The 27,823-nt window shown below is 43.1% G+C and overlaps 1 protein-coding gene across 1 annotated transcript in view; it reads left to right on the top strand.

Moving 5' to 3' along the window:
- Nucleotides 1-1,252: 1,252 nt before the first annotated feature.
- Nucleotides 1,253-27,823, top strand: part of LOC310835174 (lysozyme C-like) — a 38,586-nt gene continuing 12,015 nt past the window's right edge. The window contains exons 1-2 of the mRNA XM_083719976.1: nucleotides 1,253-1,432; nucleotides 2,352-2,507. Of these exons, the coding sequence (XP_083576102.1) occupies nucleotides 1,297-1,432; nucleotides 2,352-2,507 (292 nt within the window). The 5' untranslated portion in view covers nucleotides 1,253-1,296. The remainder of the gene's footprint in view (nucleotides 1,433-2,351; nucleotides 2,508-27,823) is intronic.

Genomic DNA, 27,823 nt, shown 5'->3' with positions numbered 1-27,823 from the left:
TGAGGAGGGAATGGCATCAGCATGGATGTTGAAGTCCCCCAATACCAATAGGTTAGGGAACTCCAAGGCCCAGCCAGCCACTGCCTCCAGCAGGCCTGACAGGGTGGCTGCTGGTGCGCTAGGTGGCCGGTACACCAGCCAGACAGCCAAGCTCACCTCGGAGCCCCACACTAGGCCAACACATTCAATGCCGGGAATTGATGGCGATGGTAGAGCCCTGAAAGAACAACCATCTTGGATTAATAATGCCACCCCTCCCCCCCGGCCCACAGTCCGCGACTGGTGGAGGACGGAGAAACCCGGGGGCTCCATCTCTCATAAGGTAACAGTTTCCCCTTCGCGCACCCAGGTCTACGTCACACAAGCCAGGTCAACCCCCTGTGAGGTGAAGAAGTCTTGCAGGGTGGCGGTTTTGTTGCCTATAGACCTGGCATTGCACAACACCAGTGATGGAGGTGAGTAATCCTTGCTCACCCTACCCTCGTCCCTCGGGATGGGGTGCAGATTGGAAGGGGTACGAGCATATCCGTATCTCGATCCCCTTCGCCTATGACATCTGCCCCCACTGCCATACCTCCTTCTCCCCACTACGGTAGCAATCCCAAGCCTCAAACCAACTTCCATTTACAAAATAGAAAAACAAATCAAACCAAAAACAATTGTACCAACAAAACAAATCCCCACCCCACTTACTATCCAACCCCAAACCAATATAAAACGGAACAAAATAAAAATACATGTATACAGACCACCGTTCACGGTGGTACAACAAAGTAAAAAGTAAAAACCCCTTTAAAACACTTTAAAATATATAAAAACATTTTTAACATTTGCTGCAGCAACACCAGTGTCCTTAAAACTGTAGCGGTGGCGAGTGTGGGCCCCGCCCCCTGGGCCAGGTGGAATCAGCCTGAGGAGGGAGCGGCCTTCCCCAACTCACAGTGCAGCAGCAGCAGCAGTGGTGTCCCAGTGCCTCAATGAGGCCTCTTAAGCTGTTCTCCACATTTCCATATTAGTTTGCCATTAAAAACAGCCCTCGTGATAATATACACATTTTTGCAAACCAATTTCCCCTAGAGAAGAAGAAGAAGAGTTTGGATTTCACTCCCTTTTAAGGAGTCTCAAAGCGGATAACATTCTCCTTTCCCCTCCTCCCCCACAACAAATACTCTGTGAGGTGAGTGGGGCTGAGAGACTTCAGAGAAATATGACTGGCCCAAGGTCACCCAGCAGCTGCATGTGGAGGAGGCAGGGGCCATAAAAAGCTGAGGCTCTGGACTTGAGAGACGTGTGGCAATGAAGACACTTCACCTTCTGTCATTCTGCCTGCTCATGGTAGCAAACGAGACAAGGAAGTTTGAGGATTGTGAATTGTTTTACAAGCTGAGAGATCTTGGGCTGGATGGCTTTCGCGGTATTGACATAAAACAATGTGAGTCTTGTTTGTTGGACGTACAATGTCCAGCTGCTCTGTTAGGATAAATGTACACCCAATTTGTTGTGGATCCCAACCTCCCTTTGGTTTCTCATTTCTAGATGACATGTGTAGCAATTTATATGGATTTGTTTGGGTTTTTTGTTTACAGTATTATTATTATCTTTGACCATTTTAAAATAATGTGGCATATCTGAAAAATGAGAACTGACAGAGCAGGCAAGATTGAAAATAAAGAGTCTTGTGGCACCTTAAAGGCTGACACATTTATGATATAATAAATTTTCAGTTGCAAGATTAAAGGTAAAGGGACCCCTGACCGTTAGGTCCAGTCGTGACCGACTCTGGGGTTGCGGCACTCATCTTGCTTTATTGGCCAAGGCAGCCGGCGTACAGCTTCCAGGTCATGTGGCCAGCATGACTAAGCCGCTTCTGGCAAACCAGAGCAGCGCACGGAAACGCCTTTTACCTTCCTGCTGGAGCGATACCTATTTACCGTATCTACTTGCACTTTGACGTGCTTTTGAACTGCTAGGTTGGCAGGAGCAGGGACTGAGCAACGGGAGCTGACCCCGGACCTTACGATCGGCAAGTTGTAGGCTCTGTGGTTTAACCCACAGCGCCACCTGCGTCCCCAAGATTAAAGGTAGCACTGGATAATTCAGAATGTTTTAGGAAAATGTTAAAAGCTGTTAGAAACATTGATATTTTAAGAATACTGAAATAGAAACAACAGCATTTCAAAACTCAGAATGTCAAAACCAAGAAAGTTTATGTCAATGTTTTGAAAGTGTTTAAACAGCAGGATTTTTGGAGAAGTTTTAAAAATGCTTTTCTGTTTCTGTGTTTGGGAACTGATTTTAGAAAAGAAAGGACACTCTGAGTCCCTGGTTTTTATACTTTGCTTCCCTACCAGATGTCTGCATGGCTGGATTCCCAGCTAATTACAACACTGAATACTACGAGACAGAAGAGGGTGTCCCACACTACGGGCTATTCCATCTGAGCGGCCAGGAATGGTGCTTTAATGAGAGGCGGCCCTCACAGAACAAATGCAACATTTCCTGTGATTGTGAGTGACCCTTTTTTTCCTGCTTGTGCCATGTACTGTATGTCTCAAGATGAGTGGCTTATTTCTAAAAAGAGACAGGCCATGGATATTTCCCCAAATCTTGCAATGCAATACTCCAGCCAGTAAACTTATGCAAAAGTGCATCTTTTAGGGAGAAAGCATGCACAAACAGGCATTAATGATGAGCCATGCTAAAGTGGTGTGTGTGCTTGGCCTGAGGAAAGTCTTGAAAGCAGGATAAAGAGAGCTGGATTTGGCCTCTGGGCCCCTGGTTCCACACTTCCTACTCTAAAGCCTATACTCCAAGACAGCTTGGACGTCCTGAGCACATTAACCAACAGGTGCATGATTCACCAGACTGATGCAATCCCCACTTGATAACCTAAGCAGGTTTGAAGTTGCCTGGTGCAATTGGGGGGGGGGGGGAGAACCTAAGCAGACTTCCAGATGGGCAGGATGCAGGTTAGAGCATGAACTGTGAAACAAATGGTAATTATGTAATGAGACTTTATAGCCTAATATTTCATACATACATATTTGGAGACCTAGGCCAGGTTCTGAGAGGGACCTTCTGCTTCAGTGCCCTGTTCCAAAAATAAAAGCACCCCACCATACATCCCTAAAGGAATTTTTTTTTAAATGTTATGCATTTAAAAAAAAATTCTGCATAAAAGTCTGCATAAAATTTGCATATGGCAGTTTATTTGTATATATGCAAATTTAGATATAATTGTTATGAAATTACTCATATAATTACAAGAAAACAAATTTAAGTAATGTACATTTAATTTAAATTACTATTATTTAAATAGAAAAACATATTGCCACAGTGTGGAATACATCAAGTGACTCGTGCTCAGCAGACGCCAGGTCCTGATGGGCAACTTCAAGACCTCTTCAGTTCTTGCTTCTTAGGGTGGTTTATCTCTAAACTGAACTTAGACCAGGCAACACTTTAAGTAGAGGGGAGGATATACATGGCCACCCGAACTGTGATCATTATGCAAGTTTCCTACCTGGTAAGGGAGGCCTGGTTTACCTGCATAGCAGAATAAGGTAGCCTGGGGCTCTCCCTCTTTTTATGGCCCTGAAGTTTCAATCAGAACTGCCCTCAAACGGGGGGGGGGGCGGGCCGGCCCGGGGAAAATTATCAAGAACCATTACTGCCCTACCTACCCTCCAAGGTGGTTTGGGACCGGCGCTGGGCTTCCCGGCCTAGGCGAAGAAAATGAGACGAGGCCGAGGGGATTCGGCCTTGCCTTGCCTTTACCCCGCCCCCAACCCAGCTGGCCAATCGCTTGTGGGCAGGGGGCGGGGCTAGGGCAAGGCAAGGCCGGATCCACTTGGCTTCAACTCAATTTCTTCCCCTAGGCCGACTTTCTGGGCTGTGGGGGAAGCCTGCCAAGGCCGCTGCCTGTCCCGCTTTGGGCCCCCGTCCCCCTCCGACAAGCCTCTGCTGCCCCCGAAAGCGGAGCACGTGGGACAGTGGCGGCGCTGCTGCCCCGTTTTGCCCGCGTGCACTGGGCCGGTTGGCCTCCTCTTTGCCCCCAGCCTCCCCGGCAGGAAGGTAGGATCCTCCTCCCCCCGCCAGTCTCCCTTGCATGGGTAGGATGCAGTCAGGCGAGCAAACAACGGAGGAGGATGGGAAGTTATTTTGCGTGATGCATCTGATCAATGCAATATGCTTAGTTTATAGTTAGCCCACGTGGCTTGCTTCTACACACGTGGCCCTCGGCGATTTTTTCAGACCTGCCTTCTCAGCTCTAGGGTTGGAAAGCTTTGCTAATATTAATAGTTCCAGAACGCTATATGCTTGACCACACTTCCAACCCCCAAAGCAGTTGCGAGCAACGGAGGAGGATGGGAAGTTATTTTGCGTGATGCATCTGATCAATGCAATATGCTTAGTTCATAGTTAGCCCACGTGGCTTGCTTCTACAGTGATTTTTTCAGACCTGCCTTCTCAGCTCTAGGGTTTGAAAGCTTTGCTAATATTACTGCATTTATTGCTTTTGCTGACATACACTCAAAGGAGCTTGATTAATAGTTCCAGAACGCTATGTGCTTGACCACACTTCCAACCCCCAAAGCAGTTGCGCGTCAGTAATTAAAAGAAGATGAAAAAAATCAGCAAAGCAATTCTGTGGCTAACTGACCAATTCCTTTAAATAGGGTCTATTAATGAAGTTCACGCTTTTAACAACCAGTCTGATGCTTTTGCAGAAGAATATTCCTAGACACAAGACTTTTTTTAAATTTTAAAGCCCTTTCAGTCTCCCATCTCAAGGCTAAGTACAGCAAACTGTACATTCCCACCCCTCTCCCCAAGGCTGGTGACAAAGCTTATAAAACCATCCTTTTGTGCAGAGTTTTCAAGCACTACTACACGTTCCACTTAATATCTGTACTGCATTGTTTAGCATGGCAGCACCTGCACTTTGGAATTCCCTGCCTATTGCAATAAAGCACGTGTCTGCTAGACTCTTCGAGCAACTGCTAAAAGCGTTCTTTAGGCAAGCATACCTAGATGCTTAGGAAGTTGAAGCAATTTTAATCTTAATGTTTTGTATGTATTAAAGTAGGATTGTTAATTTTTCTTGATTTTACTGCTTTGATGGTTTTTGGTTTTTTGTTTTGGTAAACCACTTTGCAGGTTTTTTTAAAATAAATTTTATTAAATAAGTAAACAATAAATATAAATAAAATAACACACATCCAAAACACAATCCAAGCTGTATATTTAAGGATCTGTCCACAGTTGCCTACTTGTTATCAGAAGCCCAGAATCCTAATAATAATAAATTATTTGTACCTGTAAAGGGAATTGGGATTGCTCGTGCGTAAGTGGCCGCTGCTCTAGGCAACGTTGTCTGGCTAAACCTTTCCCTGGCTGGACAGCCCTTTCTCTGTGGCTGTGTCAGTCACTGGCAGAATCCATCAGTGGGTGTTTCCTGAACTTCTTCCAGCATAAAAGCTCTTTGACACCAAGTCTCCGCCTAGCCTCCCTGCGCGGACGTTTTCTGCGCAGAGTGAGCGTGGCCAGCGGAGGTCCTGGGCTCTTCCCGCTGGTTTCTGTGGAAGAGTCTTGGAGCCATCTCTCCGAAGTCCTTCCCGGCTCCCTTTTCTTCCTGGTGTCACGCTGATTTCCTTCCTCAGAGGAAGTGTTCCCTCTCTCCCTGCTGGGCCCTTCTCCTGCATCGCTAGGGAGCCTTACCTCCACTCTTGACTCTGATGGCAGTTCCCTGACAGTACCCCACCCATCTGACTGGGTCTCCCAAGCCACTCTGGGCGGCTTCCAGCAAAGATTAAAAATACATTAAAGTGTCACACATTAAAAACTTCCCTAAACAGGGCTGCCTTCAGATGTCTTCTAAATGTCTGGTAGTTGTTTATCTCTTTGACATCTGATGGGAGGGCGTTCTACAGGGCGGGTGCCACTACCAAGAAGGTTCTGGTTCCCTGTAACTTCACTTCTTGCAGTGAGGGAACCGCCAGAAGGTTCTCGGCACTGGACCTGTGTCCAGGCAGAACAATGGGGGTAGAGACGCTCCTTCAGGTATACTGGACTGAGGGCTTTAGAGGGCAGCACCAACACTTTGAATTGTGCTTGGAAACATACTGGGAGCCAGTGTAGGTCTTTCAGGATCGATGTTATATGATCTTGGCACCCGCTCCTTCGCATTTTGTTGTCCCCCCCAATTTTTTTTATTAATTTTCCAAAAAAATTAAACAAACAAACAAACATACCATATTTTTCGCTCTGTAGGACGCATGTTTTCCCCTCCAAAAATTAAGGGGAAATGTGTGTGCATCCTATGGAGCGAATGCAGGCTCCTTGGCTTCAGCGATAGCAACGTGAACTCCGAAGCGCAGAGGGAGCATTCCCTCCACGCTCCGGAGGCTACGCGTTGCTTTCGCTGAAGCCTGGAAAGCAAGAGGGGTCGGTGCTAGCCGCCTGAGGCACAGAGGGAGAGCAAGACTCTCCCGGCTTCAGCAGAGAGGGAGAGCTGCTCAGTGCCCCTTCAGCGAAGCAGGAGGAGAAATGGAAGGGGCTCCGTTTCTCCTGCCGCTTCACTGAAGGGGTGCTGAGCAGAGAGGGGGAGATTTTTTTTTTCTTGTTCTCCCCCTCTAAAACAAGGTGCGTCCTATGGTCGGGTGTGTCCTATAGAGCGAAAAATACGGTAAATCTCAACCGTATTTTAACCAATGTTAGTAACATTGTTAAGTGACTTCCTCGAATCCCCCTAGTTGAATTTCAGTGTATATCATTTTAACAGTTTTCCAAAACCAATTTTCTCATATAATTAACTTAATCACTTAACATCTTTCTTTCTTTCTATTTTAGCTTTAAACATTAATTCCTAACATTACATATTTAAATCCTAAGCCTATCTAATATTTGCAAGCTTTTCCAATTAAGTTATCTTAGCATATTTAGCAAAATAGTCTTTGAATTTCATCCATTCCTCCTGGTACTCCTCCTCTTCTGGTCACGGACTCTTCCAGTCAGGTTGGCTAGCTCCGAAAAACCCATTATCTTCATCTGCCATTCCTCCACTGTTGGGACTTCTTGTGTTTTCCAATTCTTAGCTAACAAAATTCTTGCTGCATTTAACATCTTTCTTGTGCAATTCCAGACCTGTTATTCCAAGAAGAAAGGTCTCTGGTTTTTTAATAAATGTATATTTCAACATTTTTTTCAGTTCATTATAAATCTTCTCTCAGAAGTCTTTCACCTTGGGGCAGGTCCACCACATATAATAAAAGATACCCTCCTTTTCTTTACATTTCCAACATAAATTATCACTGTTGTGGTAATTCTTTTGCTAATTTTACAGGGGTTAAGTACCATCTATACATCATTTTCATAATATTTTCCTTTAACACTGTACATGCAGTGAACCTGACCCCTTTCTTCCACAATCTTTCCCAGTCTTCAAACATTATGTTGTGTCCCACATCTCTTGCCCAGTCTATCATCACAGATTTAACTTGTTCGGCCTTTGTATGCCATTCCAACAATAAATTACACATTTTGGACAAATTTTTAACTTTAGAGTCCACCAATTCCTGTTTCCAATTTAGTTTTTTCTGAAGCAAAACCATTGATCTGGTGATAATGTAACCAATTTATCTTATCTTTAATTTGATCAAATTGTTTTAATTTATAACCCTCTTTGTCTTCCAATAGCAGGTCTTAATATCTCAACCATTTGGTTTCCATATTTAACTTTTTCTGGGCCTTTGCCTCTATTAGTGAGAGCCATCTGGGTGTCTTCCTTTCTAAGAGATCTTTATATTTTATCCAAACATTATATAGAGTTTCCTAATTACATGGTTTTTAAAAGCATTATGGGCCTTTACTTTATATACCATAAATATGCATGCCATCCAAACACATTATCAAATCCCTCCAAGTCTAAGACATCAGTTTCTTCTAGTTGTATCCATTCCTTAGTCCAGCAAAGCGCTGCTGCTTCAAAGTAGATCTTCAAATCTGGCAGGGAAAATCCCCCTCTTTCTTTGGAATCTGTTAGTAATTTATATTTAATTCTGGGGTTTTTCCCCTGCCAGATAAATCTAGATAAAGCTTTCTGCCATTCTTTAAAACATTTCACATTGTCAATAATTGGGAGGGCTTGGGAAAAAAAATCTTTGGCAATACATTCATCTTGACCACCGAAATCCGGCCCATTAATGACAATTTTAAATTCGACCATATCTCCAGATCAATTTCATTCCATAATTTCTCATAGTTGTCTTTATATAAGTTCAAATTTCCCCCCGACAAGTTAACTCCCATATATTTAACTTTTTTCACAAAGACTAGCCCCGTCTTTTTTTGTAATGATTTTCTTTCCTCATTATCCAGATTTTTCTCTAGTACTTCGGTTTTGCTCTTATTTAACTTAAATCTCACTACCTGTCCGAACTCTTGTATCATCTCCAGTGCTTTTACTGCACTGGAGTCTGGGTCCTATAATGTCAATACTAAATTATCAGCGAAGGCTTTTAATTTATACTGTTTGGATCCTACTACAATATTTTTAATTTGTTCAAGACCTCAAGGACCAAAATAAACAGCAGAGGGGAAAGTGGGCACCCTTGCCTGGTTCCCTTCTCAATTCTAATTTCTTTCGATACCACATTCTTTACTATAAGTTTAGCTTTTTGTTCATGTTACCATTTAAAAACTCTTGACCAACCCCCATGCTTTCTAAATTATGTGACATAAAACTCCAAGATACATTGTCAAAGGCTTTCTCTGCATCAATAAACATTACTTTACAGTTCTTTCTTGCTTCCAACTTTTCCAAAATATCTACAATATTCCTAATATTATCTTTCACATGTCTTCCGGGTAGGAAACCTACCTGGTCCTTATGGATATATTCAGACATAACCTTCTTTAGCCTGTTGGCCAATATATTTGCAAAATTTTTATAATCCACATTAAATAGGGAGATTGGTCTGTAATTTTTGACATTGGATCTATCTTGATCTTGTTTTGGGATCAGAGTAATATAAGCTTCCTTCCAGGTTTCAGATGCTCTTCCCCCTCCTATAATCTTATTGCAAACTTCTAACAATGGTTGAATAAGCCAGTATTTCAGTATCTTATAGTATTTTGCTGATAAACCATCTGGTCCTGGGGTCTTGCCAAGTTGCATTGAGTTTATTGCGAATCACTTCCTGTCTTGTAATTAGTCCATTTAGTAGGATCTTTTTACCCTCGGGAATCTTCTGCAAACCATTAGTTTTGATAAATTGCTCAATTTTAGCACGATCTTCTTTCTCCTTTTTATACAGTTGTTTATAATACTTATGAAAACATCTTCTTATGCCACAGGGTTCTCCACAGACTTTCCTTCTGTCACAATAATTGTGATAGTACTTTGTTTTTGCCTCTTTTTTAATTGCCAAGGTAAAAGTTTCCCAAATTTATTTGCAGATTCAAAGTTCCTTTGTCTCATCCTCCTTAGTTTCCATTCTATTTCTTGATTAGTGTTCACCCACAACTTCAAGATCAAGTTTATTAAATTTGTGAGGTCCACGCCTTTACACAAAATACCATAAAACATTAATAAAAGATAAACAATAAAATTATAAAAATAAGCTAAAATTCAAGCCATGCTGTCCCAGCAAGGAAACTACCCAAAAAAAACCCACCATTCAGGAAAGAAGATACAGCAACAGGTTAGGAGAGCAATGGGAGGGACCTCACCTTTTCATCCAGGAACCATACTCTAGTTTTCATAGCTGTCAGGTCTGCCTCTAGATCCCAGCTCACAGAGGACCAACGCCCGGTGGATATAATGTACAAAAGTCTTTATTGAAGTTTAGTTTCCATTTCAAAGCTCTGGGCGTGCAGACCCACGTCTTGACGCTAGACCGGCTAAGTCCCCTCTGACTCACTGCTCCACCCACACCAGTTTAAGATTCTAGCCCGGCTCCACCTCTTACGCTGTTCTTTCCTTCGCTGGGTCCTTCTGCCCTCTGGGGTTTCCTCCTTCCTGGACTCCTCTGACGCTGAGCCCCCTGAGTCTTGTCCCTCCCTCCGGCGGGCTTTAGGACCTGGCTCCCTTCCCGGGCTCCCCGCTGTGCCGCGCTCCTGTACATTTGAACTTGGCGCGCGCGCCCAGCCGGTGACTTTCCTTCTGACCGTTTCCCCGCTTCCTGATGTGGGCGTTGCCAAACCTGACTCCTCTCCTCCCTCTGGTGGTGAGGACACTGGTCCCGACTCCTGGGACTCCCCCTCCCCACTGCGCTCTGGTGGAGACGCTGGTCCTGATCTCCAACTGCTGCTCAGGGACTCCCCGCTGGCCCCTTCCTCCTGGGGCTTCCCCCCTGGAACCCCCCTCACTCTGGCCACCGGCGCTCCCTTCTGTGAGTCCTCCGATTCGCTAGAGAGGCTTGTGGAATAACTCTGGCCACTGTCACTGCCTGCGCCCCCCTCGTACTCCTCCTCCTCACTCTCCATTTGCTCCCCCTCCTGTGTCTCTCCTTCTGAACCCCTGACAATAGCCTTCACCACAAAGACCGCTACCACGTGAGAAATCCGTGGATCAGCGTCCACCAGTAAAAACTTTACTTGGTTCTCAGAGTTGACTATTGATTTGGGAATAGTTTGTAACATCGCATCCCTGAAGGCCGAATAGATGGGACAATACAACATGTAATGTGTGAGATCCTCTTTGGTTCTCATATGACAAGGACATATACGCTGCTCTACTGGGATTTTTGCATATCTGCCTGACAGATAGGCCGTAGGAATGGTTTGAAAACGGGCCATGGTGAAAGCTCTCCGAAGGGTGGGATTGGTGATATTCGCCAAGTAATTGGCGCAGGTTTTGACTGTTTTCAGTCGGGGAAACCAGTGGGAGGACCCTGGGTTCTGTATTTTTGTGATATCTAACAGAGCGTCTCTCTCCAGGATCCATTCCCGAACTTTGTCCGGGCTCCACAGTTTGAGAATATTAAACTCCGGTAGGGTGTATCTAACCAGGATCTCAGATAGGTTTTGACACCAAGTGGTGTTCTTTTGAAGAGATACAAAGGCTTGTTTGGCCAATAAGATGTTTGAAGTGTTTGCAAGGTTGATGTAGAATCTTAGGAATCTTAAGTGGGCCCTGGCAGACATAGAGGGTAATCCAACCTCCACCCTCAAGAAAGCTGCTGGGGTTCCTTGAGGAAGGCCTAGAATCCTCTTGAGATAATAATTTTGCAAAATTTCAAGCCGTTCCAACAGCCTCTGGTTCCACCCCCAGAGTTCTATCCCATATAACATCTGGGGAATAGCTTTCCCAACAAAAGCTCTTAATTCCGGGATCACCAATTGACCTCCCCGGGTATGGAAGAAACTAAGCAGGACACCAATTGTTCTTCGTGTTAGGATGGTTACAGCCTTAAAGTGGGCTAACCAACTAGATGTAGCCTGGAATGTAACACCCAAATATTTAAAAAAAGGGCACTGTTCAATCACATGTTCGTCTAAAGACCATCTAAAGGCGTGGCGAGCTCTACTGAACACCACAATTTTTGTTTTGTCATAGTTTAGTGACAGATAGGTAGCCGTGTTGGTCTGCCATAGTCAAAACAAAAAAAATTCCTTCCAGTAGCACCTTAAAGACCAACTAAGTTAGTTCTTGGTATGAGCTTTCGTGTGCATGCACTGGAAGGAATTTTTTTTGTTTTGACTATGGCAGACCAACACGGCTACCTATCTGTAACTGGAACTATGGAAGGCACCACATTGAGCCGCATGAAATGGAAGTCCTGTGTATCTGAAGAAGTGTGCATGCACACAAAAGCTCATACCAAGAACTAACTTAGTTGGTCTTTAAGGTGCTACTGGAAGGAATTTTTTTTGTTTTATCTTTAGTGAGTTATGGGAACAGTAGGCTGCGATCCCCTCCAGCATGCTGCGTAAGCCTCTTCGGGTGAGTGCCATTAAGGCCATGTCATCGGCATATAGCAATATATTCAGACGTTTACCTTCAAGGGCTGGAGCCGATGACTTGTACTTTGCCATGTACTGGACAATGTCGTTTATATAGAAGTTAAAAAGAAATGGGGCTAGCAGGCATCCCTGTTTGACCCCTTTCCCCAATGGCAGTGGGTCCGTAAGAGTTTCCGATGGCCCAGTTCTGATTTTGACTCTAGTATCTGTGTGTAACTCTCTGAGAATTTTTAAAAGCCGTCTATCAATGTCCGTTTCATATAATTTTTTCCATAGTCTATCTCTGCAGATTTAGTCAAAGGCAGATGTCAAGTCAACGAAGGCCACAAAGAGTCTGCTCTTATACGCTTTTGCATATTTAGCTATCAGGGTCTGTAGTACCATACAGTGACCTATCGTATTGTGGCCCTTTCTTTTTTTTTATAATATTTTTTATTAGTTTTATAAAATACAGAAAAAAGAATAAAGAACGTATTATAAAAGTAAAAAAGAAAGGTTACAAATTTTTCTTACTCCTTTTTCCAAATCTGTTGGACTTCCCCACGTCCTCCCAACCCTGCATTCTCTGTGATGCAAAACGTCTGCAATTTGTTAACTTATTTCAATACTTATTATATCTTCCTTTTTATCATGTTACCCAATTTCAAATGTATTATAACCCAAATCATGTACATTTTCATTTTAACACAATAAAGTTGTTTCATTATTCTATCTCTGACTCCTTGTACCTTAATTTCCATTTCTTTAATTTAACATTACTGAAGCTAGAATTTCCTAAAGGGTGCATTTTTTAACATTCATACAACTTATAATGTTTTTCCAAATAGTCTTTAAATTTTCTCCAATCCTCCTCGAATGTTTCTTCTCCCAAGTCTCGGATTCGGCCAGTCATTTCGGCCAGTTCCATATAGTCCATCAACTGCGTGTGCCATTCCTCCAGTGTGGGTAAATCTTGTGTCTTCCAATATTTTGCAATCAGAATCCTTGCTGCTGTAGTAGCATACATAAAAAAAGTTCTGTCCTTCTTAAACACTCTCCGGTCCACCATGCCCAGAAGGAAGGCCTCTGGTTTCTTAGGTAAGGTAAATCTCAGTACCTTTTTTAGTTCATTATGAATCATTTCCCAGAAGGCCTTCACTTTCGGGCAGGTCCACCAGAGGTGAAAGAATGTCCCTTCCGCCTCTTTACATTTCCAGCATTTATTATCAGACAGGTGATATATCTTAGCAAGCTTGACTGGGGTCATGTACCACCGGTATATCATTTTCATAATGTTTTCCTTCAAGGCACTACATGCCGTAAATTTCATTCCGGTGTTCCATAACCTTTCCCAGTCTTCAAACATAATGTTATGCCCCAAATCCTGCGCCCACTTTATCATGGCGGATTTGACTATCTCATCCTGAGTATTCCATTTAAGCAGCAGGTTATACATTCTCGAAAGTAGTTTACTTTTTGGTTCTAACAATTCTGTCTCTAGTTTCGATTTTTCCACCTGGAATCCAACCTTCTTGTCTACTTTGAAGACCTCTTGAATTTGTGCATAATGCAACCAATCTCGCACCTTGTTTTTTAGTTTTTCCAAGCTCTGCAACCTCCAATTGTCTCCAATCTTTTCAATGATTTCCCCATATTTAGGCCAATTGGCTTCCATATTAGGTCTCTTACGTGCCTTGGCCTCCACCGGTGAGAGCCACCTCGGAGTCTTACTCTCCAATAAGTCTTTATATTTTGTCCAGACCATTAAAATTGCTCTCCTGACAATGTGGTTTTTAAACAATTTGTGCACTTTAACCTTGTCATACCACAAATATGCATGCCACCCAAAAGCATTGTCAAACCCTTCCAGATCTAGGACATCAGTGTTTTCCAGTAAAATCCAATCTTTCAACCAGCAGAAGGCTGCAGCTTCGTAATATAACCTCAAGTCTGGCAGGGCAAATCCCCCTCTTTCTTTCGCATCAGTTAGTATCTTAAACTTTATTCGGGGCTTTTTGCCCTGCCAAACAAACTTAGAAATATCCCTCTGCCACTTTCCAAAGCATTCCACCTTGTCCACGACCTGTAGGGTCTGAAACAAAAATAGCATTTTTGGCAATACATTCATCTTTATAGCTGCTATTCGGCCCAACAAGGAAAGTTTCAATCTTGACCATGTTTCCAAATCTCTTTTGATTTCTAACCAACATTTCTCATAGTTGTCCTTAAACAAATTCAAATTTTTGGAGGTCAGATACACCCCTAGGTATTTTACTTTTTTAACCACATTTAATACTGTTTCTTTCACAAACTCATCTGTTTCTGTACTTGTCAAATTTTTTGCTATAACCTTAGTTTTTTGCTTGTTCAGCTTAAATCCCGCCACCCGACCAAAGTCCGAAATTAATTCTAACACTCTTTTAGTACTAGAGACAGGCTCCTGCAATGTTAATACCAGGTCATCTGCAAATGCTTTCAATTTATATTGTTTCACTCCGACCTCAATTCCCTGTACCAACCGGTCCTTTCTAATCATGTTCAATAGCACCTCCAGAACTGAAATAAACAATAGGGGGGATAGGGGGCACCCCTGCCGTGTCCCTTTTTCAATTTTAAACTCCTCTGTCACCACATTGTTTACTATCAATTTCGCTTTTTGTTCTGAATATATTGCTTCTATTCCATTTTCAAACCCCCGCCCCACTCCCATCCCTTCCAAGTTTTTCTTCATAAACATCCAGGAAATATTGTCAAAGGCTTTCTCCGCATCAATAAAAATTAACACCGCTCTAGTGTTTAGATTTGTTTGTAAAAGTTCCAAAATGTCGATAATGTTTCTTGTGTTACCAAACAAATGCCTACCAGGGAGAAAGCCAGCCTGGTCTTTATGGATCACTTCATTAAGCACTTTTTTAAACCTACTTGCCAAAATGTCTGCAAAAATTTTGTAATCCACATTTAGGAGTGAGATGGGGCGGTAGTTCTTCAGCTGAGTCTTTTCAGTTTCTAGTTTGGGTATCAATGTGATGAAGGCTTCTTTCCACGTTTCCGGTGCCTTCCTCCCCTCCATAATCTGGTTACAAACCTCCAACAAAGGTTGTATCAAATAGTCTTTCAAAACCTTATAGTATTTGGAGGTAAGTCCGTCGGGGCCTGGAGATTTGCCTAATTGGAGGTTCTGAATGGCGCTTTCAATTTCTTGCTGTGTGATATTACTATTCAGGGTTGTTCTCATTTCCTGAGGTATTTTCTGTAATCCGTTGGTTTTAAGAAATTGGTCCACCTCCGAATCTTTCTGTGGCCCTTGTGAATAAAGTTCTTTGAAATATCTCTGGAAGCACTTTCTAATTTCCTCGGGTTTCTGAACCATTCTCCCTTCAATCTCTAGATTTGTAACAGTATTAAGTTTTTGTCTCTTTTTCAACTGCCATGCTAGCAGTTTCCCACACTTATTTGCTGATTCAAAAGATCTTTGTTTCATTTGTTTAATTTTCCATTCCACCTCTTGATTTATCAGTTTCAAATATTGTGCTTGGAAAAATTTCACTTCTCTCAGCACCTCCTTCGACTTTGGCCTAGATCTTAATTTTTTCTCTCCATCTCTTATTTTTTCCAATATCTTCTCCTTCTTTTCATTCCAGAATTTTTTCTTGATCGTATTTTGTTGTATTAGAAACCCTCTCATGACTGCTTTACTTGCGTCCCAGATTATTCTTTTTTCCACAGTAGTATTTAAATTTATCTCAAAATAGTCCTTTAAAGTTTTTTGGGCCTTCTTAACAATCTTCTCATCCCTTAATAAGGTGTCATTCATTTTCCATCTGAAGGATCCGGTTGTATTTAGTCTCAATTCCATTTTCAAAGCATTATGGTCGGAGCAGGTTTTTGGGCAGATTTCCACCTTTCTAGTCTTGGGTGCCAGTCCTCTAGTTATCCATATTTGGTCGATTCGTGTCCATGTCAGATGAGCTTCAGAAAAGAAAGTCCCTTCTTTTCCTAGGGGGTTCTTAACCCTCCATATGTCAATTAAGTCCACATTGTCAGTCATTTCAAAAAAAGTTTTAGGTAGTCTGCCATCTTTCGTTATGTTAGCACTTTGCGACTTATCCATATTTACAGACACAACCCCAGCATAATCTCATGCAGCTTCCTGAAAAATTCCGATTTTCCTTCATTTGGGGCGTATATTCCTAATATCAGAAATTTTTCTCCTTGTGTCTGAATTTCAATCGCCAAAATTCTGCCGTGTTCATCTTTAAATTCTTTAAATTCTGCCTGTTCCTGGTTGAATGGTCCGCCCAGTCTACCAACTTGTTTAATAAGTACCGGGTATAAAGTTTGTATGCGATGTCCAGAAGGCTTACAGGGTGGTAGTTTGCTGGATCTTGAATATCTCCCTTCTTGTAGATAGGGGCTACCACACTTAGTTTCCAGTTTGCTGGAATTTTACATGTGTTGTTTATTGCCGTAAAAAGTTTGGCCAAAAAGATGGCCCACCATTGGGCATTTGATTTAAATACCTCAGGGGGGATCATATCCTCACCAGGAGCTTTGCCATTTTTTTATGTTTTAATTAGCTGTAGGCACTCTAATTCCGTAACAGGATCCCAACTAGCTAGATGATCATTCTTCAATGGGAGGGACGGACTTGAATTAGCAGTATTTAAGGGTGTGTATAGCTGGGAAAAGTGTTGAAACCACACATCGGATGGAATACTGTTGTTTACAATTTTTCCTTTGGATGAGACTCCCTGTGCTACTATTGCCCAAAATTTTCTATCGTCTCGCAATTTAATCGCCTTATCAAGTGCCTCCCATTGTTCCTTCCTATAAAGGGATTTCTTGAGTTTTAAGGTGTTTTTATAGTAAGAGTGCATCTAGCCTAAATGACATACTGCCAGGAATGGTTAATTTTAATGACATCACCTCGGTGGAATATCTACATTATGATGGTCACTCAGTGAGAGCACTGACCACTTTTAGGGATCAGAACCTGGCCAAGTTTATTTTTTAGGTCAAGACCTGCCTTCTTAAAAGCACGGATAACAATACTTAGGCTCTTTGAAAATAAGGCTCCTTTGAGCCCCCTTTTGAAAACTAAGCAGGCAAATCTTAGAAAGGGGAAACAACTCTCAAAATTCTGGCCTGACAAACAGAATCCGCAATGCCTTGTGAGCAAAGGTGAGGATTTCTTTACTATGGAAGAAAATATCCTAATTGACCAATTCTGGATGTTCCCACCATTAATACAAGCTGACATCTTGGGAAGACTAGACAAGCTAAGAGATAAGCTGGCCGAGAGAGCTTCAGGCAACGAGGTTATTAAGGGGGACCAAAAAAAGACCACAACACGTAACCTTCAGATTAAAGCGGAGATTAACTTTCCACCAAGAGACAATGTGCCACCCTTCAAGGAGAGCACTCCATCACCCCCTCGAAGGAGAAATATCCCTAAGGTGACTCCACCAGACGTATGGGACAAAATGAGATACCTAGATGAAACAGAACTGGGCCAAAATCAGGCCACAACAGAATATCCACAGAAGGAATTTATGCATAATAAAGATCCGGTGTTTACAAACGTGAGCACTTTGCATCCACCTACTGAAATCATAGAGTGGCTGGATAGCCCGCCATACAAAAACGATAGACGACGGATACATAGAGCGACAAACCCTAAAAGTACGTTAGCTAATAATTGACAAAGACTCGACTGTGATAAAGCCAATCTTAAATTTCTATCATGGAACATTGCTGGTTGGCTCAACAAGGCGACTGACCAATCATTTGTCAATTTTATTCAAGATCATGATATAGTCTTCCTGCAAGAGACATGGCTAACGGGTAAAGGTAAAGGTAAAGGTACCCCTGCCCGTACGGGCCAGTCTTGACAGACTCTGGGGTTGTGCGCCCATCTCACTCAAGAGGCCAGGGGCCAGCGCTGTCCGGAGACACTTCCGGGTCACGTGGCCAGCGTGACATCGCTGCTCTGGCGAGCCAGAGCTGCACACGGAAACGCCGTTTACCTTCCCACTGGTAAGCGGTCCCTATTTATCTACTTGCACCCGGAGGTGCTTTCGAACTGCTAGGTTGGCAGGCGCTGGGACCGAGCAGCGGGAGCGCACCCCGCCGCAGGGATTCGAACCGCCGACCTTTCGATCGGCAAGTCCTAGGCGCTGAGGCTTTAACCCACAGCACCACCTGCGTCCCTGGCTAACGGGACTCAGATGTAAATGGTTTTGCCTCATTTTCGCTCGCAGGTTCACCAAGCAACAAAGGGGGACGAGTTAAGGGAGGGCTAGGCATTCTAATATCCACAAAGTTGAGAGCATCTTTCGTCGAGCTGGAGCCTCTGAGCAGTGTGGCCATGGCATTATTAATGAAATGCAGATATTGCACACTTCTATTGATTAATATATATGCCCCTCCCCAAAGAGGCAAGCAGCTTATCAAAAATATCTGGCATAGGCTAGAATCATATGTCGATGAGCTAATGAATCAAACTCCTGCAGCGGCAGTGCTGCTGGCTGGGGATTTAAATGCCAGAATTGGCCAATCAGACGAAGCGTTATATGCTCACTTCCATGACGTACCTCCCATTTCTGAAGAAGCCCATTCTATTCCCCCAAGGCTCTCAAAAGACAAGGGCTGCAATTACGCAGGCCTATGCCTTCTACGTTTTTCCAACAATCTGGATCTGACTGTATTAAATGGTCGTGTCGACAGAGAAGCCAGTGGGGAATTTACATTTATATCCAACATGGGAGTCTCCACTATCGACTACGTCCTGGTGTCATCTAACCTTTTGAGCAGAGCACGGGAATGTAAAGTGGTGGAGAGGGTTGACAGCGACCATCTACCGCTCTGTTTAATACTGGATGTAAGAAAAGATTTATTTTGCTCTGATAAACTTGTAGCCCCATGTTTCGAAAACATGGAGCTAAGATACTCACGTATCAAATGGTCCAGCAAATTGAGTGATGAAATATCGGAAAGACTTCACTCAGATACTTTTCTTGCTAGAAAGGAGAACCTCGTTAATTCCCCAACTCCTGTGGCTAGATTAGACATATTCCGAGAACTGATTTCGTCCCTACAACCTTATCTGACCAACAAAAAAACGCCACGGCAATCTCTACACTCTAATAAATCCAAACCTTGGTTTGACCAAGAATGCATGGCTGTGAAACGCCTCCTGCTGGATAAGTACAGGAACTATAGAGCAGCAAACTTACCTTCGCTTCCATTAGACTGGTTTGAGTTAAAACGCAGTTATAAAGCTTTGATTAACAAGAAAAAGCTCCAGGCACAAAGGGAGGAATGGCAGTGCCTAGTGGAGGCCACCCGAAGGAAAGATTCTGCCACGTTTTGGAAAACAATTGCAAAAAGCTGGAGAGACTCCCCAATTGAAATCGAATACTCTATACCAGCTGGAGCATGGGAGGCCTACTTCCTCTCATTATATTCATCAAATCAACTGGTCCCAGCTCTGCTTCCTGCTTCAAGTGAATTTGGCAAGGAATGGCCCCTTGTGACCACAGAAGAAATTACTGGCCTCATTCAATCTCTTAAATCAGGGAAAGCCCCGGGTGCTGATAATATTCCACCAGAAATTCTTAAGGCAAATGTTGAATGGTGGGCCCCTGTGCTAGCCGCCTTGTTCACTAGTATAAATCAAGCGGCTATTATCCCCGAGGACTGGGGTTTAGCCATCATCATTCCAATATTCAAGAAAGGAAACAGAACTGAGCCAGCTAACTACAGACCAATCAGTCTATTAAGTATTATTAGTAAACTGTACGCTGCTCATTTATGTGATAAATTAGTGGAGTGGATGGAAAGAGAGCATATTCTATCAGAAGCTCAAGCTGGCTTTAGAGCAAAGCGTTCAACTATAGACCAGGCCCTTATCCTTCAACACCTGGCAGATAAATACTCTAGAAAAGGGGGGTCTTTATATGCAGCTTTCGTCGATTTTAAATCGGCTTTTGATCTAATACCAAGGGATAGACTCTGGGAAAAGCTTGGCGCTACAAACATAGATAAACGCTTATTACGCCTTATTCGTGGTCTATACGAAAACATCAGGGTGAGGGTAAGATGCGATTGGTCAGGCCATCTAACTAAAGAAATTCAAACGCACTATGGGGTTAAACAAGGATGTGTCCTCGCGCCAACGCTATTTAATTTCTACATCAACTCTCTAGCAGTAAATATGGCGAAAGAAAATGCCCACCCTCCCAAACTGGCAGGTTTGCCCATCCCGGTGCTTCTGTATGCGGACGACGCAGTCCTACTCTCCTTTTCCTGCGTTGGCTTGAGGAAGCTTTTGAGATCACTTGCTGACTATTGTCAAGAGGAACAACTATCAATAAATTACAGCAAATCTAAAATTATGGTGTTTTCAAAAAAAAGAAGGAAACACAAATGGAGAATAAGTGGTCAACCTATTGACCAGGTAGCAACTTTCAAATACCTGGGAATAACTTTTCAGAAAAGGGTCTCGTGGCACCAACAGATGAAAAACGCCATTGCCAACGCAGGAAGGGCCAATAAAGCCCTTACAAGATTTTTTTCACGGGAAAGGGGGTAAATACGTTCCGGCAGCCTCCCAGGTTTTTGCTGCAAAAATACTCCCACAACTCACTTATGGATCCCAGGTTTGCAGTTTTAAAAATTTTGCGCCTATGGAGGCATTTCAAACAAAATTCTATCGGTGTCTATTGGGGATCCCCCCCCCTGTGTATCTAATATAGCTGTCCGCTTAGAAGTTGGACAACCACCCGTTAATGCACGGTTGTGGATTCTAAAGATACACTATTGGTTAAAACTTATTTTTTCCCCGGCCGGTTTGGCTCCTTTAACACTCTTAGACACCTTTCATTCTACCTGGAAAGCTTCCCTGTTTGAAAAGATAAGAAGCTTAGGATTCTCCCCGCAGATCTTGATAGCGGCAGGATATGAGAGAGCCAAAAGTCAAGTGCTTCAACGCATTAGGGACATAGAGTTGCAATGTCATATGGGCAAAATGGACAAACATGCCACAATTAGAGACTTTGGGAGAGGGTTTTCACCCGCAAATTATCTGGCTAATTTACAAATACCTAAGTACAGACACTCCTTTACCCTGGCCAGATTCAACGTTCTGCCCTCTGCCCTGCTGCTAGGCAGATATGAGGGCAAACCATATGAGTCACGTGTTTGCCCATGTGGCTCATCGGAAGTGGAAACAAGTCTGCATGTATTGCTGCACTGTAGTTACTACAAGGATTTACGCCTGACCTTTATTGCCCCAGTTCTACAAAAGCTTAAAAATGAACCAGAACTCCAACGTATGAGAGCCTTGGTAGAAGATAAGGTTCCTGAAATTACGATCAACGTTGCCAAATTCTGTGTAGCCGCTATTAGGCGTAGGAAACAAGAGCTTTCCAATGTCAATATGCAGGTGAAGGCAAATACTTAATTTTATTTATGCTGTCTAATTTTAAATTGCTGTTATGGCCTAATCTGTATTGAAATTGTCCTTTGTCCTTTGTTTTTTTCCGGTGTTATGCTTCGCTGACTAGCTGTACGAGTTAATCTGGTCTGTGACCGTTTAATAAAATTTGATTTGATTTGATAGTAAGAGTGCCATCCGTGGAAATTTACCATAGATGCCAGAGTCCTCTCCTGTTTTACCTTGTTTTGTTGTTTCCTAAGCAGGAATCTTAGTTTCCGGCAGTCTTTGTCAAACCAGACCCCCGATTTCTTATGTTGTTTGGGAGGCCTGGTGCTTATAAGTAATGGAAAAAGAGACTCTGAGACCCGCTGATATAGTGAAAAAGGATCAAAATTAGGTAAAAGACACTGGTCTCTCAGAACCAATAAGTCTGGAGAGTGCAGGTGTTGTTTAATTTTAAGCTCCAGCTCGCTGTTCCATTTACGCCTGCGTGGGGCCGGTGCTTGAGGAGGGACTGCACAATGTAGATGTTGTAATCCCCCTGATTCAAGGGGAGTTAGTGAGATTGCTCTAGGAAGATGGTCGCTCTCAGTTCTGTTAAAAGTGCTGAGACCCTGTGCCCTCTCCAAAATTGTTGGAGAGACCAGGATATGGTCAATCACACTTGCACCACGAGGGCCAATAAAAGAAAAGAAACCTCCTGACCTATCCATGTAAGTACCATGCAGGTTGTACAAATTATGCTTAAAGGCAATCTCCAGTAATGTATTACCTGCCTTATTCAGGACCTTTTCATCAGAACTCCAGGGGATAAACCAGTCTGCCTCTGGTAAAAACTGGGTTTTGGAGCCATACGAATTGATGTCGCTGCCTATCCTAGCATTAAAGTCACCTGCCAGCAGGATGTTCCAGTCAGGAAATTCTATTTTGGCCTTCTCCAAGCATGACTCCAAATCTTCCCAGATTTGTATTGACTGAGAGGAAGTACACACGGGGGGAATATAAACGTTGAAACATAGAAAAACTCCTTCTGTGTTATTGGAGATAGGTAAAATCTGAAAATTGTTGCTCTTCATCCACTGCAGTTGTCGCACCCTGTACCCTTGCTCTATAGGAATAAAAGTGACCAAACCGCCACTAGGTCGACCACGGTTATTTAGTTTTTTCGCAGGGGTAGTAAAAGCCACATAGCCCTGTAAGTAAGGGAGATGAGAGTCTAGGCACCAGGTCTCTTGTAAACAAATATTCTGGAATTTTGAGAGGAAATCCAGAAAATCAGCATCGCCCTGCTTAGACAGCCAGCCCGCCACATTCCACGATAAGATGTGGAAATATGGTGGTGAGGGGAACAAAGGTAGACTCCTCCGTTTGTTCTTTAGGATGATGGAATGAATGTTTTTGTAGAGGTGGAGTGAGCTGTTAAGATCATTTATGGTAGGTACTAGCCTAGTGAGTTTTGTTTCCCTGGCATGGTGTCCCCTCGCTGTATCTGTCTTTCAATCCTCCACCTGAATGTCATCTAAGGATCCTGAGGCGTCCACAAAGATTGAACCGTTCCTACTCATCGGCATGGCAAGATCTACCTGGTGTGTTGTTTGAGGTATTAAGGGTTGTGTGGGAGAACCCACTTCTTCGGGGGACAGGAACCGGCACTGCGTCCAGTCTTCGTTGGATAAGGGCTTTGTTGTGTTAGTTGCAAAATTAAATTCCAAAGGAGCAGAAAAGCCTTGGGGGAGTAAGGATTTTTTAATGGTTTGTAACCTAGCTATTAACGCATCCTGGGACTGTTGAATCTGCTCAAGGGAGGCTAAAAAGAACAGCTCCTTTTCGTTTAAGATATCTTTTTTGGGTTCATTGGAAGGGAGTAAAGTTTTTTGGAGCTTAGCCTTCTGTTTGGAAATTCTGGCTGCCTCCGGTTGGACTTGTTTGTAGTTTTCAGAAGCCATTTCCAATTCTGTGCGCAGAGTAGTAGGCTTGCGTGTTCCTAAGAGGGATGGTGGAACGCCGGACTCTTCAAATAGGCGGGTCACCAACAGGCCAGCCCTCTGGAGCCTGTCCCTCCTGTCCAAGATTTGTTTAGTTACCGACCAGTCCTTAAAGGTCATTTCTTGATTAATAATTTGTGAGTACAGTGGTGCCCCGCAAGACGAACGTCTCGCAAGACGGAAAACCCGCTAGACGAAAGGGTTTTCCGTTTTGGAAGTGCTTCGCAAAACGAATTTCCCTATGGGCTTCCTTCGCAAGACGAAAGCCCATAGGGAAATCTCCGGGACAGCGGGGAAGCGCAGTGCGTCTTCCCCACTGTCCACGAACCTCCTCCGAAGGCTGGCGGTGGGGCAGAGAGACCTCCTCCCCCCGCCAGGCTTCGGAAGGCTCCTCCGAAGGCTGGCGGTGGGGCGGAGAGCCCTTCTCCCCGCGCCAGCCTTCAGAAGGCTGCTTCGAAGGCTGGCGGTGGGGCGGAGAGCCCTTCTCCCCCTGCCAGGCTTCGGAAGGCTCCTCCGAAGGCTGGCGGTGGGGCGGAGAGACCTTCTCCCCGCGCCAGCCTTCAGATGGCTGTCCTGAAGACTTGCGGTGGGAGGAGGGTTTTCCTTCCCACCGCCAACATTCAGAATGCTGTTCTGAATGTTGGCGGTGGGGAGGAAAACCCCTCCTCCCACCGCAAGCCCCGGGAACATAGGAGAAGCGCTGTGCGCCTTCACCTCTGTTCCCGTACCTGTGCTGAAGGCTTGCGGTGGGGAGAAAAGCCCTTCTCCGCACCGCCAGCCTGGCAAGCGGTCTCCATAGGAACGCATTAATTGATTTTTAATGCATTCCTATGGAAAACCGTGCTTCGCAAGACGAAAAACTCGCAAGAAGAAAAAACTTGCGGAACGAATTAATTTCGTCTTGCGAGGCACCACTGTATTAAGTCTGTAAGGCTTTGATTTCCTTTTGTGTCTGCAAATTCTTTGGATTGCCTCTAAGGATCTTTTAGTTGTTCCATAATTTTATCTTTTTTCTCATTCTGTATCTTTCTCCTAATTTAATTTTGTTGCATGAGAAATCCTCTCATTAAGGATCTAAGGATCTTTTAGTTGTTCCAGAATTTTATCTTTTTTCTCATTCTGTATCTTTCTCCTAATTGAATTTTGTTGAATGAGAAATTCTCTCATTACTGCTTTGCTGGCGTCCCAAATAACCCTTGTTTCCATTCCCTGGTTCATATTAATTTCAAAATAGTCCTTTAGGGCTTTTTGGGCTTTATTTACAATTTGGGTACTCGTCAACAAATAATCATTCATTCTCCATCTGAAAGAACCCTGTAAGGACATTTTCAATTCCATAAAAACTGCATTATGATCTGAGCAAGTTTTAGGGCAAATTTCCGTTTTTGATACGTTAGGAACCAGGTCTCTGGATATCCATAAATAATCGATTCTCGAAAATGACAAATTTGCATCTGAATAGAATGTGAAGTCTTTTTCAGTTGGATTTCTAACTCTCCATATGTCTGACAGGTCGAATTTGTCAGTTATTTCAAAGAAAGGTTTAGGTAGTCTGCCAGCATTTAATATTTTCTGCCTCTGAGTTCTGTCCATTAAGGTAGCTGCCAATCCATTCAAATCTCCAATTAAATTTAATTTGTAATCCAAGTGTTCCAAAAGATTGTTTCCAAGTTTTTTAAGGATTCTGATTTGCCATCATTTGCTGCATAGATTCCCAGTAACAAATACTTTTCGCCTTGTGCTGTAATTTCCACTGGAATGTATCTTCCTTCCTCCTCTTTAAAGATCAATTTTGGGTTCCATTTTTCTTTGATATAGAAAACCACTCCTCTTTTTTTCACTTTATCTGAAGAAATAAATTCTTGATCGAGTTTTTTATTTGATAAAATTTTTCTATGTAGCCTTGTAATGTGTGTTTCCTGTAAACAAATTACATCCAAATTCTGCTTTTCCAAAACATAGTAAACCTGTCTCCTTTTCTGAGGAGATTAAGCCATTAACATTCCAAGAATAAATTCTCAAAGCCATGATGTTAGATTAAGGGGTCACCGCTCCTACCCCTGGCAGCTGCAGGCTTTCTAGTCCAAGTTCCACCGAGTACTTTTGCAGAAATCTGTCCTTCTCTCCAACAGTCTTAATTCTTTGCTTTCTTCCTCCAAATTTGAAGGAAAGACCCTCTGGGAATTCCCACCTGAAGATATTTTTCCTCCTCAAGATGTTTGCCAATTCTGTGAAACAGGATCTCAGGTTCAAGAAGTGTCTAGGAATCTCTTTGAATTTTTAAAACTTTTTTGCAGTCCCAAAATGATATCTCTTTGTTCCTTGGTCTTGAAGACCACTATGCAGTCATAAGTTATTTTTGAATCCTTTTTGGATTCCAAGCCTTTTTCTATCCACAGTTCAACGTCTTCCTTTTTCAAGTCCCACCACGCCACAAAATGGTCTGTCAAATACTCCTTGAGTGGCTCTTCTTCCAATTGAGGGACCCCTCTCAATCTTAGATGAGATTCCCATTCCTTCATCTGAAGAAATGCAATAGAATTTGAATTTTCATATTGTATTCATTCCAAATCTGAAACTCTAACTGTCTCAAGCTGTGCCAATCTTGTCTCATGTGTTGTAATCTCATTCTTCGCCTCTTTCAGTTCAACACTTAAATCTTCAAACTTTTAATTCAATTTTTCTATACCCCCTGTATTACGATTTGTATTGTCTCTGATTTTCATTACTGATTCCTCAAAGGCTGCACTTTTAGAGCCATGTCTTCCAGTTCCCTTATCTGGTTAGTCAGCACTCAAGAAATTGTCATCTCATCGACTTCCGGAGGCGGCGCGAAACAGCAATGGCGGTCCTCTTCGCGCTCTGAAGAGAGGCTCCGCAGGAAAGGGTCGTTCGCTGCGGCATAGCGGCGACCCATCCAGAAAAACCACGAGCAGAGCGAGCTCGTGGCCGTGGGACTCGGCGGGCGCCAGAAGCCCCCCCAGAAACGAAGAAGGGACCTCGTAAGGGGCTCCGGAACGTGAAAGGGGGAGCGGCGCTGTGAGTTCATCGCTCTTTCTGCGGGAAGCAAAGCCGCGCGGCTGCTGCTGATGAGCTCCGACCTTTCTTCTTGGAACATTAGATCTGCAACTACAACCCATGAGTAAGGGGACCTAAAATTAGCGGGACTAAAATACTTTAATTTGGCTGAAAACGGGAGATGTAACCAGGAAGTCCGTCTCCCCACCGTGCTTAAGAGATCAAAGTAAAGTTTTAAAAAGCGGGAAGCGCTATGAAAGAACTGTAAAGTTTGGATTTCGTGCAGATGTTAGAACTATCGGCTGAGACTAAAGGAGTTAATTGTGGAGTTTTTATGCTGATTTTCTGACTGGACTTTGCTTCTTCCTTTGGGATCTATAAGTAACAGAAGAAGCCAATCTGAGGTCTGCCAGTGTAAAGAAGAACTGTCAAACTGCTAAATTGTGGATACTATTCTTAATGTTGAAAGTGTTACATATTAAGGCTACAATATCGAAGATATAGAGAAACTGTTTCTTGCACCACTTCTGAGACATTGTTTTAAGTTGGGAAAAGCTCAATGCTAAAAAGAAACTAAAAGACTGCTTGGAACCTCAGTTGTTTCACTTTGGATTGTTGTCCTTTATCTCCACAAATATGGACAAGTCACAAGGTCAAAGCTTATCAAAAGACGGCAGACTACCCAAAACTTTTTTTGAACTAACTGACAATACGGACTTAATTGATATCTGGAGGACAAAAAACCCCCTAGGCAAAGAAGGAACCTTCTTTTCTGAGGCCCATCTGTCATGGACAAGAATAGACCAAATATGGATATCTGGAGGCTGGCACCGATGACTAGAAAAGTGGAAATCTGCCCAAAAACTTGCTCCGACCATAATGCTATGAAAATGGAACTAAGACTTACTCCAACCGGTTCCTTCAGATGGAAAATGAATGACACCCTATTAAGAGATCAGGAGATTGTGAAGAAGGCCCAAAAAACTTTGAAAGACTACTTTGAAATTAATTTGAGTACCATGGTGGAAAAAAGAACAATCTGGGACGCAAGTAAAGCAGTTATGAGAGGTTTTCTGATACAACAGAATACGATAAAGAAAAGGCTCTGGAATGGGAAAAAAGACAAGATCTTAGAGAAGATAAGAGATGGAGAGAAAAAGTTGAGATCTAAACCAAAATCGAAGGAGATCTTGAGAGAAATTAAATTTTATCAAGCACAGTATGCGAAATTGATAAATCAAGAAGTCGAGTGGAAAATTAAACAAATGAAACAAAGATCATTTGAATCAGCTAATAAGTGTGGGAAACTTTTAGCATGGCAACTGAAAAAGAGACAAAAATTGAACACAGTCACCAATCTAGAGATTGAAGGGAGAAATATTCAGAAACCAGAAGAAATTAGGAAGTGTTTCCAGAGATACTTTAAAAAGCTTTA

The sequence above is a fragment of the Podarcis gaigeae genome, assembly GCF_964106915.1.
Source record: "Podarcis gaigeae genome assembly, chromosome: 17".
NCBI classification, from domain to species: Eukaryota; Metazoa; Chordata; class Lepidosauria; order Squamata; family Lacertidae; genus Podarcis; species Podarcis gaigeae.
This window is presented reverse-complemented; position numbering and strand designations above follow the sequence as displayed.